General features: G+C 45.2%; 1 protein-coding gene across 6 annotated transcripts in view; it reads right to left on the bottom strand.

The window, feature by feature from the left end:
- The window catches only part of PECAM1 (platelet and endothelial cell adhesion molecule 1), a 64,005-nt gene extending 52,645 nt beyond the window's left edge, over positions 1-11,360 (bottom strand). For 2 of the 6 annotated variants that reach the window (XM_037070421.1, XM_037070418.1), the window contains exons 1-2: positions 1,737-1,997; positions 1,625-1,651 (exon numbers count right to left, since the gene is read on the bottom strand). In XM_037070421.1, the coding sequence (XP_036926316.1) occupies positions 1,625-1,651; positions 1,737-1,800 (91 nt within the window). In that variant the 5' untranslated portion in view covers positions 1,801-1,997. Of the gene's footprint in view, positions 1-1,624; positions 1,652-1,736; positions 2,000-6,623; positions 6,664-11,281 lie in introns of those variants that run through there. The other 4 variants (XM_037070420.1, XM_037070419.1, XM_037070423.1 and 1 more) reach the window with 4 other exon arrangements.
- Between the last annotated feature and the right edge of the window lie 436 nt (positions 11,361-11,796).

Raw genomic sequence — 11,796 nt, forward strand, 5'->3', positions numbered from 1 at the left:
CAAGCAGAAGTGATAGCGGGGTGTGGTCAGACAAAAGCTGGAGGGAGCTGCCCAGTGTGGACAGAGAGGGCAGTTCAGCAGCTGTGATTGTAAGGGTGGGGAGGACCGGGGCTGCAGATTGTAAACCGTTATTTATCACCCCATGCCAGGCCGGCGAGTCACCTCCTCTAACCTAAAGTCATCCTCACAGGGACTCCATGATTAATCCTCTTATCATCCCCTCTGTACACGTGAGAAAAGGGCTCAAAGAGGCAAAGTCAAAGTGGCTTTCAGAAGTTTAGTTAGACCCTGACCAGTGTGGCTCAGTAGGCTGAGTGTAGTCCTGCAGAGTGAAGGGTCACCAGTTCGATTCCTGGTCAGAGCACATGCCTGGGTTGTGGGTTTGATCCCCAGGTGGGGCATGTTTGAGAGGCAACTGATCAACATTTCTCTCTCACATCAAGGTTTCTCTCCCTCTTTTTCTCCCTCCCTTCTCCTGTCTCAAAAAAAAAAAAAAAAAGATGACTTGGGCCCATGGCTGCAGACAGGTTAGGTGCGGACAGGTTAGGGGGGCTTAGAGGAGGGTTTAGATGGTGGGATTTCTAGTGTGACACCCTACCGACTGACTGTTGAGCAGACAAGTCAGTTATTTTTCTGGAATATCTCTGAGGCGCAGAGACATCATCAGTTACCAAGGACAACTAGGATAATAGATGCCCTGCCTCCACAGGCTCCCACGGGGAGCAAATGCCTGCCGAAGCACGTGGGCAACTCAACAGGAGACCTGCACACTGGCTTTACCAGTAGTCACATCCGCCCTCTTGTCCTGGAGCCCCTGCTCTGAGCCCTGGCTCAACAAAGCAGCATCATCCAGGCCCATTACCCGCAAACAGCTGTACAACTATCTACAACCCAGTCGCCATCCCCATTCTTTACTGAATGAAGTGACCCCTGACCAGGGAATCCTGCTCTGTGGACTCTCCCTGCACAAAGCCCCCAGAACCAGCCAAGCCCCCTCCTTCACATGGTCCCAGATGAAGCAGAGCCAAACCTGCTTGTCTGAAAGATTCGAGATCAGCTCCAAAGTGGATGACAAACCAGACTGCAAGGATAAGCACCCCGCCTCGTACAGAAGCACTCAATATTGCAGGTTTAATTGCAGCCCCATGGGTGGATGGGAAATGCAATGCAATATGTCTTAGATCATTTAGGAGAAAAAAAATCAGAGCAACAACTTAACTACATTCTGTCTCCATGGATCTAACAAATGGATTACATTTCATTTGTGAATTAAAGACTCAGGGAGGGGGTAAAATATGAAAATGATAAATGTACAGTAGAACAATAAAAAACAAACTATGCAATCACTCACTTTTTTATCACCCCCCAATCCTAATAGGCAGTGGTTCACTAGCATCTAGAGAGTATATACTACATCGAGAACATGCTGATTAGCACTTGGCTAAGAACAAGGGTTTCTTTTTTTCCTAAAACCTTCTAAAAATGTCAGAAAGCCAGAAACTTTAGCTCTCAATTGAAATATGTCCTCCCAATTGTTATAAACATTAACCCAAGCAATCTGACACTGAGTGTTGAAAAATCACAGAAAGACACAATGAATCGAGGTAGAAACTTCACAACTTACGGTTTTCTTGAGCCTCAAGGCTTGCACCTGGAAAAGACAGAAGAAATATGTTGACTTCATTAGCTTCATTTCTCATGAAGTTTGAGTGATGTGGGGAGAGACTGAAACTCACAGAGCAGAACGGTCAGCAAGGCTCCAAGCCACATCTTGGGCTCTGTAGTCAACCCCAACGGCATCCTGAAACGGGCAGTTAGTTCTGCCTTTGGGCCATGCCCCTGGGGCTGGAGACACTTCCCATGCACGGCTGATCAGAAACTGGCCCTGTGAAAAGCAGAAAGACCACTCTGGTAACTTCTCCCAGCGCAGCAGAAAGACTGGCTGTGATGCTGGTCAGGTAATGGCGGCCATTGCTGGAAACCGGACACAATGCCTGGGCTGGCCTGATATCCCCTCAGGAAATGACTGGTCTTCCTGAGGGGCCACCAAACTCAGCTGCTTTGTTTAGTTTTTCGGGGGGAAAAAAGGCACCGGGGGCATTTTGCCTCAGCTTTCCTGACCCTCCTCTGTCGCCTGGTTTGGAGCCCTTTTTCCTGGCGGAGTGAGAGGGTTCCTCCCTCTCTCCAACTTCCACCCAAAGGGCCTCTCTTAGGACACTCAGCAAGACCCCTCTGCGTTTCTTTGACCCCCAAAGGGGCTCTTTCCACACAGCATAATCCTGGACCTCCTGCCTTTCCTGGTAAGGCCATGGGCCAGGGCTGACTTTTCCAGAAAATTGCAGGTTCATCGGGGAAACCTTGTAATGGTTCCCTATTGCCCTCCAGAGAAAATCAGTTTATTTAATTTTTTAAAAAGATTTTATTTAGCCCTGGATGGTGTGGCTCAGTGGACTGAGTGTCAGAATGCGAACCAAAGGGTCGCTGATTTGATTCCCAGTAAGGGCACATGCCTGGGTTGCAGGCCAGGTCTCCCTCCCTTTCCTTGAAAATAAATAAATAAAGTATTTTGAAAAAATATTTTATTTGTTTATTTTTAGAGAGTGGGGAAGGGAGGGAGAAAGAAAGGGAGAGAAACATCAACATGCAGTTGCCTCTTGCCTGTCCCCCACTGGGGAACTGGCCCACAACCCAGGCATGTGCCCTGACTGGGAATCAAACCAGCGACCCTTTGGTTTGATGTCTTGTGCTCAGTCCACTGAGCCACGCCGGCCATGGCCAGAAAGTCAGTTTAGAATTCTCCACCACCCAGCCCTTGCTCACCTCTTGGACAAAAAATGAGTTCTATGGAAAGTAACCTCACAGGGTAATCTAATCATGAATTCCTAGTTGAGTCACTGTAAACAAAACTTTGTAGGGACTCATTCTTTCTTTCTTTCTTTATTTTTAATTATATTTTCCCACTTATTTATGCATTCATTGTCAATTCTTATATGTGCCCTAACCAGGGAGCAAACCCCCAACCTTGACATAGCAGGACGATGATGCTCTAACCAACCGAGTAACCTGGGCCGGAAATCATTTAAAACAGCCATCGGACCCACCCCTCGGGGGCCCAGACCGCACCACAGGGCCCAGACAGCATGGGGCTGTCCACCGCAGGATTGGTGGATCCTCGCAGGCGAGCCTCCCTCACCACTCTCCGCGGGTCTGTCCGTCTCCCACTCACTCTTTCCTTGGGAACCATTCCTTCCAATTTTCATGGGAATTTCTTCCTCCTCTCATGCCTTGGCTGTGATATAAGAACTAAAGCCCACATCCTTGATCCTTTATTCTACTCATTGAAAAGATGATCACCATCCTCAGTCTTTATTTGTGAAGTATGATGTCATACAGAAAATTTAAAATGTATACATGAAATTCTTTTCTATTTCATCTTTTTATTTTTACTTTTTTAAACATCTTATTTATTGTTAGAGAAAGGGGAAGGGAGGGAGAAAGAGAGGGAGAGAAACATCAGTGTGTGAGAGAAACATAGATACGTTGCTTCTCACATGCTCCCCAACAGAGGACTGGCCCACAACAGCAGGGAACTGAACCTGTGACCTTTCAGTTTACGGTGCTGATGGCCAACCTACTAAGCCACACCAGTCAGGGCTTTTTCACCTTTTCAAAAATAGCATATTGAGTGGTTTTTTACATGTGTGTGAACTTTCCACATCTTTCCCTTTCCTTTTCCTTTTCTTCCCGTTCTTTAGTGGGTTTGTTGATCGGAAGGAAAGAAGTCATAGGGGACTCAAATGTTGGGAAAATTTTAGTTTCACATAATAGCTAATAAGCATAGTAATAAATGTATGTAAAAAGCTATTGCTAGTCCTGGCCGATGTAGCTCAGTGGATTGAGTGTGGGCCTGCGAACCAGAGGATCGTGGTTCAATTCCCAGTCAGGGCACATGCCTGGGTTGCAGGCAGGTTCCTTGCAGGCCAACTCCCAGCAGGGAACGCACGAAAGGTAACCATACATTGATGTTTCTCTCCCTCTCTCCTTCTCCTCTAAAAGATAAATAAATAAATAAAATCTTAAAAAAAAAAAGCTATTGCTTCAGGAACTGAAGGTGTGACCCACCTGGACTCCAGGAGAGGACGAGCAGTTCCACCTGGGTGCCCCAGGAGGACCGCAAGCCATCAAGATGGAATCTGAGCCATTGTGCTCCAGGGCGAGATGCCACCCTCCCAGGGCACAGACAAAGACCACCGTCCAGGACACAGTTGAAAGAACACTACCGTTTTTCATCTGATTAACTTTTTCCCTAAATTCCAAACCCCTCACCTACACTTTTCTTCCCCTATAAAAAGGGTCCGTTTAAAATGAAATTTAAGATGGTCTGTTAAGATACAAACCCACAGTCTTCTCAGACTGCCAGCTGTCTGAATAAAGCGCCCATAGAGATTCAACCCATCTCTGCTTATTAGGTCTGGTAGGTGACAGGCAGCACAAACACAGGCTTTTCCGGTTTCGGAAGGAAGGAAGGAAGGAAAGAAGGAAGGAAGGAGAAAGGAAAGAGAAGAAAGAGGGGGAGAGAGAGAGAGAGAGAAGCTAAAGAAATAAAAAGACTCATTCCCCACAACCATTTTAGCTCCTTGGCAGTAATCAGGTCACTGACTTACACATGCCAGGATGGTAATCCCAGGTATGATCAGCAGGCATGACAGGCTCACCCAGGACCCTATTTCCCCCAGAATGCTGTTCCCTGCTCCCATTCTTGGTCAAAGGGCATTGAATGAGGAACAAGTGGTTGATTCATGCTGTGCTTCTGCTTCCAAATACTGGCAAGTCCCACAAACCCAAATCACACCAATCTACGACTGCAGAAGAAAGCTGACTGAGTAAATCTACAGAAGTGGGTTTTCTGAGGAGATGGGGTATGGTCAGGGAGGAAGGGGTGGGGGAGGCAGGCAGCTGTCCTGTCAGGGAGCTACAGGCAGCATGACCACCCATCTATCTCAAGACTAAGGTGTTAGGTTACTAGACGTCAGCCATTTCCCCCAGCCTGTAGCCGCTGGTCTAGTTAATTAACACTCAGACCAGAAGCCAGGGGTTCTAGTCCTTCTCTGCAGTTTAATAACTTCAGTGTTTTGAGGTTCACTTTCCTCACCTGTAAAATGGGAATAACATGCTCATTGTATCTGTTTTAGTCTTATTATGAAGATCAAAAGAGAGCTGGCATTTGAAAGACATTTAATCAGCAGAGTACAGTAAGATAAAAAAATGAAAGCAAGAGTAATAATAACAATAGTTGTAAATTGCTGCTCTGGAAACTCTGGCTGTCCTAATGAGCTCACCAGGGGGGCCTCAAAGCTCCCAATTCAATGCCCACCTTGGTACTATCTTCATAGCCTCAGCTGGCCCCTTGCAAAGGTGAGCAACTGAGTCAAAGGGAAACAGGCTGAGATACTGTGGAGGGCTCAGTGTTACTCTGTCCCTCACTGGAGGTCCCTTCCCAGGGCCAGGGGAAAAGTGTTGTAATATAATTTTTTGGTTGTTGATATCTTTACTATCATGGGCCCCTTCTTTCATTTAAAAATAAAATTATATTTTACAACTGCATAGGTAGAAACAAAAATATTATATATATTACTTGACCTGAAAGTTCTCTTTTATTCTAATTAAAAACAGATTTTTTGTGGACCCCTTAAAGTATTGTGGGCCCTGGTACTACGCCTCCTGGGTCTAATGGACAAGTCGGCCCTAACCACGAATCAGCCACACAATGATCCAAGGGGCCAGGGGGCCTGCTCTCCTCTGCACTGAGTGGCCTGGGCACTGGCCTGGGAAGAGGGGCAAGAGCCATTATGTTCCAGGCACTGAAGCCAAATAATTACACGTATTCGTTCATTCTGTTCTTAAAAACAAGCAACAACAACAAAAAACAAATTGAGCAACAAACCCATTTACAATTGCATTAAAAAAACAAAACCTAGAAATAAATTTGACCAGGATGGTAAAAGACCTGTACTCACAAAATTATAAGACACTGAAGAAAGAAACTGAAGAAAATACAAATAAATGGGAGCAAATACCTTGCTCGTGGATAGGAAAAATGAACATTGTTACAATGTCCATACTACCCAAAGCAATCCATAGGTTTAACACAATCCGTATCAAAATACCAATGGCATTTGCACAGAACTAGGACAAACAATCCTAAAATTTACGTGGAACCAGGGACTTCAGGCCAAGATGGAGGCCCAGGTAGACATACCGTGCCTCCTCGCACAACCAAAAGAAGGACAACAACAAATTTAAAAACAAAAAACAATCAGCTGACAGAAAATTAAATTGTATGGAAGTCTGACAACCAAGGAGTTAAAGTAGAAACATTCATCCAGACTGGTAGGAGGGGCAGAGACAATAAAAGAATAGGACTGTATCAAACTAAAAAGTTTTTGCATAGCAAAGGAAACCATCGATAAAATGAGAGGACAACCTACTTGACATGAACCCCAGCTCCTGGGGTCTGTGGCATTATGGACGAGACAAGACGAATTCACATGGACTACTGAGTCCTTTGGAGGAAAGGGGACAGCACAGCCACTCTCCCAAGAGGAGAACAGCCTGACCCTTACCTTGACAAGCTTTTATTGCTTTTCTGGGCACATTACATGATGATCCTCATTTGCTAGGCACAGGTTTGCTTTAGGTGGTTACCATTTATAGAAAACAAAGAAGCTGCTGCTCCTAGTCACATCACGGAAGAAGGATATTTACAAATGCAAAGGGAAAATTGGTTGAACTGGTTACACTCATCCCTGGAAGGTTTAGCATCGATTTTAGGAAGTTACTTTAAAGATATGCAGTAAATATTTGCTGCCTCAATTCAGGATGAGGGAGTTTTAGCGAAAAGCAAGTCTCAAAACAGCCTAGGTACAATGCAGGCCTGATTCCCCATGGGAGAACCTATCCATGGGCGTGGGTCCTGTGCATTAGACCTCGCTTTCCACTGGCCTTCCAAGTGGGAGCTGGGCTTATGCCATGCAGAACAATGTCCTATACCTACTGGATAAGAGAATATATTAATCAATAATACATCTGATAAGGGGTTAATATCCAAAATTATAAAGAAATACAACTAAACACCAAAAAAAACCCCCAACCAATCCCATTAAAAAATGGGCAGAGGACCTGAATAGACATTTCTTTAAAGAGGACGTACAGATGGCAAATAGACATATGAAAAGATGCTCGAGGTCACTAATATCAGAGAAATGCAAATTAAACCCACAATGAGAGAACTTCTGGTCAAGATGGAGGCTTAGGTAAACATGGCTTGCCACCTCTCACAACCACAGCAAAAATTACCACTAGACTACAGAACAAATGTCACCCAGAATGGTCAGAAAACAGAGCTGTTTGGAAGTCCAACAACCAAGGAATTAAAGAAGCCACATTCATCTAGATGGGCCACACTACTAAGACAGGGAATCAAAGCAGCTTTAGGTGGTTACCTCTTCTAGAAAACAAAGATGCTGCTGCTAATCACATCACAGAAGAAGGATATGGGATCTTCATCAATTTGAAAAGATATATGCACCCCTGTGTTCACTGCAGCATTATTTACAGTCACCAAGATGTGAAAGCAACTCAAGTGCCCATCAACAGATAACTAGATAAAGAAGATGTGATACATAGGTACAATAGAATATTACTTGGCTATAAAAAATGAAATCTTACCATTTGCAACAACATGAATGGACCTAGAGGGTATTATGCTGAGTGAAATAAGTAGGATAGAAAAAGTCGAAGATCCTACAATTTCACTTTTATGTGGAATCTAAAGAACAAAATAAATGAACAAATAAAACAGAAACAGACGCACAGACACAAAGAACAAACTGAGGGTGGCCAGACTGGAGAGGGATGGGGGGTGGGGCTAGGTGAAAAAGGTGAAGGGATTAAAAAGTACAAACTGATAGTCAGAAAATGGTACTGGGTATAAAGTACAGCATAGGGAATAGAGTCAACATTATCGTAATAACCATGTACAGTGCCAGGTGAATACTAGAGTTACAGGGAGGCATCACTGTAGAACTTATATAATTATCTAATCACTATGCTGCACACCTAAAACTAATCTAAAATAATACTGACTGTCAACTGCAATTGAAAAGTAAAATTAAAATGGACGAAGGACCTGAACAGACATTTCTCTTAAGAAGATATGCAGATGGTCAATCAGCACATGAAAATATGCTCAATATCATTAGTCACTAAGGAAATGCAAATTGAATCCACAATAAATATCACTCCACACCCACTAGGATGGCTATAATTAAAAAGACAGAGGTCCTGGCTGGTGTAGCTCAGTGGATTGAGCACGGGCCTGCGAACCACACGATCCCGGTTCGATTCCCAGTCAGGTCACATGCCTGGGTTGCAGGCCAGTTCCCAGCAGGGGACGCACGAGAGGCAACCATACACTGATATTTCTCTCCCTCTCTCCTTCTCTTCCCCTCTAAAGATAAATAAGTAAAATCTTAAAAAAAAAAAGACAGACAATATTAGGTGTTGGTGATGATGTGGAGAACCTGGAACTGTCACACACTACTGGTGGACATGTAACATGTACAAGTTACTTTGGAAAACAGTCTGGTATTTCCTCAAAAAGGTTAAAAATGTAATAGAGTCACCATATGACCCCGCAACAATTCCATTTTTAGGTATATATCCAAAAGCAATGAAAACACGTTTACACAAATGTTCAAAGTAGCATTGTTAATAATAGCCAAAAAGTAGAAACGACTCAAATGTCTATTAGCTGATGAAGAGATAAACAGTGTGTTATGTCCACACCATAGGATATTACTTGACAACCAAATGAATGAAGTACAACGCATGCTCCTACGTGGTGATCCTGGGAACCATGGCAGAAACTGAAAGAAGCTACTCACGAAGGACCACATATTATCTGATCTCATTTACAGGAATGTCCACAATAAGCAAATCCATTGAGATAGAAAGCAGATTAGTATTTCCTAGAAGAGAAATGGGAAGTGACTGCTATGGGTGTGGGGTTTTTTTTAAAAGGGTAATTAGAGTGTTCTAAAGTTGAGTGTGGTGATGGCTACACAACTCTAAATACACTAAAAAGTGAATTGTACACTTTATTTTTTTAAATATTTTATTTATTTATCTTTAGAGGGGAAGGGAAGGAGAGAGGAAGAGAAACATCAATGTATGGTTGCTTCTCGTGCATCCCCTGCTGGGAACTGGCCCCTGCTGGGAACTGGCCTGCAACCCAGGCATGTGCCCTGACTGGGAATCGAACCATGATCATCTGGTTCACAGGCCCACGCTCAATCCACTGAGCTACACCAGCCAGGGCTGAATTGTACACTTTAAATAGGTGAATGGTATGGCATGTGAAATACATCTCAATAAAGTTGTTCATTTGAAAGCCCTAGGAGGCAGGTGTCTCAATTTCTTGTGGCTGCTCTGACAAATTCTCACAAATTTAGTGGCTTAAAACAGCAGAAACATCTCTCTCACAGTTCTGGAAGGCAGAAGTACACAAGCAGTGTCTTGGACCACAATCAAAGGGTCAGCGGGGCCACACTCCCTGGTAGCGGCTCTAAGGGAGAATGTGTTCCTTGCATCTTCCAGCTTGTGGTGGCTGCTGACACACTTTGGCTCATGACTGCATCACCGTTCTATTCAAAGCTGGCCTCTTCAGACCTCTCTCTGCTTCATCTTCTTACTACCTTCCCCTCTGTGTATCAGATCATGTTCTGCCTTTCTTTTTTAAGGATGCTTGTTATTACATTTAGGGCCCACCCAGATAATCCAGGATAATTGCCCCTATTCCAGATCCCTAATTTCATTAAATACCGCAAAGACCTTTTTTCCAAGTAAGGTAAAAATCACAGGTTCCAGGGATAGAACCTGGTTATCTTTGGGGGCCACGAGCAGCCCACCGCAGAGTGTGGCCTGATCCCTGTTAGAAATGAGGAAACAGAGCCAGAAAGTGAAGTATCAGGAAGTTTCAGAGTCACATCCTCCTGCCTGTGCCTCTCTGACTTGCTCTGAAGCCTCCGGTAACTGGACTTTTACGGCACCTTCCTGGGCAGAAGACTCAGCTCCAACCCCTGCTCCAGGCCAGGCCAGCTAGTGTCCGCCAGGAGGCCCCATAGGAGTGAGAAATATCAAGGATACCCCAGGCACAGGCAGGCGGCTCTGATTCCTAGCAGGCACCATGCTAAGCACCAGGACCGACAAAGGCCTGGCCGTGCATGCCCTCGGGAATTTGGAAGGGGCCTGTCAACAGATTATCCAACACAGAGTGAAGCCAGCTGCGAGAAGCCCCTCCAGGCAGTTAAGCAATGAGAGGGGGCCCTCCCTGGGTGTCACCCTCTAGCTTTCCCCTCAGTCTAAGGTGGGCTAGGAGATCCACTTCCCAGGCAGAGCCTTTACCTGTGTTCTCGACAACTGATTGTGTCTTCTGACTTCTCCCTCCCAGCTGCGAATCACCCACAGATCTTCTCAGAAGATCACCAGAGTTCTCATCCAGGTCATTAATAAAAATCTTCAATAGGAGAAATAAAGATGGAGACCGATGGCACTCTACAAGGGGCTTCCCTCAATCTGATCTCAAACAAAAGTCCTTTGATGTACATGTTCAGCTACAAATCCACCCCCTCTACTGTGTCACTCAGCCCACCCCCTCCGTGAGGGTACGACTCCGAAATACTGGCAGACCCCACACCCGCCGGACAGTGGCTGCTCTCGATACGGTCACAGCGGCAATAACGATAATAATAATAACAACAAACATAATCAATAGAATATTTTCTGTTCTTGCTCACCCTTTTCTGTCCTTTCTCTCCAAGACGAAGTACACTTTACTAAAATAAGAGGAAACCCTAACTTGTTTATCAGGAGTTCCCGTAGCAATTACCCTGCCAGAAACAACTTCACGGGAACCACCACCACGGGTTTGAGGGGTGGGAGGAGGGAATGGTTGTTGTTAATCTAAAGATCAACACAATGAACTCCAGATACAAAGAGTGACTTTGGTCTAAAGTACAGGATGTTTCCAGCTTATCTTCAGGCTTTGATTCAGGAGTCTGTTTTAAAGCCAGCTGTTGAGCAAATGCTCAGTGGCCACCTGGGGAGCCCTGATGAGGTTCTCCGGTTGGCCCACCTCGACCTGTACGGGCAACACGACTGAGACTCACGGTGAGCAGTCTGAGCCGAGTCTCCTCAGTGTCCTAGCTCTGAACCCCGTTACCTGGGCGGTTTCTCTTCCCTGCCGACACACTCAGCAGCTGCGCATGTGCTGGGATCACTTCAGTTCAGTGTCTGCAACTTAAAAGCATTTTCAATAGAGCCTTGCTCCCTTTTCCACAGGATTTACCAGTGGAATAGTGTCCCCACCCCATCAGTGCCTGGAGACTCCCACCTCCAAGAGTCTCGGAGCCTCACCTGGTGGCCCAAGGAAAAGGTAGCAGCCATTAATCCAATTGGTTTCCTTAATCCTACAGCTTTGGGTGTTAGGTATCCATCCTCCCCCTAATATCTTACCATTAGGGACTGAGGGAGAGTATCAGAAAGCAAGAGATGGGAATGTAGGCTGACAGCTGCTGTCTGAAGCACCCCTCTGGGGTTTGCCCACTTCTGCATATAGGCTCTGGAAATTTACAAGAGGAAACTAATTTAAACTACTTAAAACATTACCCATCAGCCCTGGCTGGTGTAGCTCAGTGGACTGAGCATGGGCCTGCGAACCAGAGGATCGCAGTTCGA

Source organism: Sturnira hondurensis, unplaced genomic scaffold (genome assembly GCF_014824575.4).
Source record: "Sturnira hondurensis isolate 20B ecotype Veracruz unplaced genomic scaffold, ASM1482457v3 Scaffold0018728, whole genome shotgun sequence".
Lineage (NCBI taxonomy): Eukaryota > Metazoa > Chordata > Mammalia > Chiroptera > Phyllostomidae > Sturnira > Sturnira hondurensis.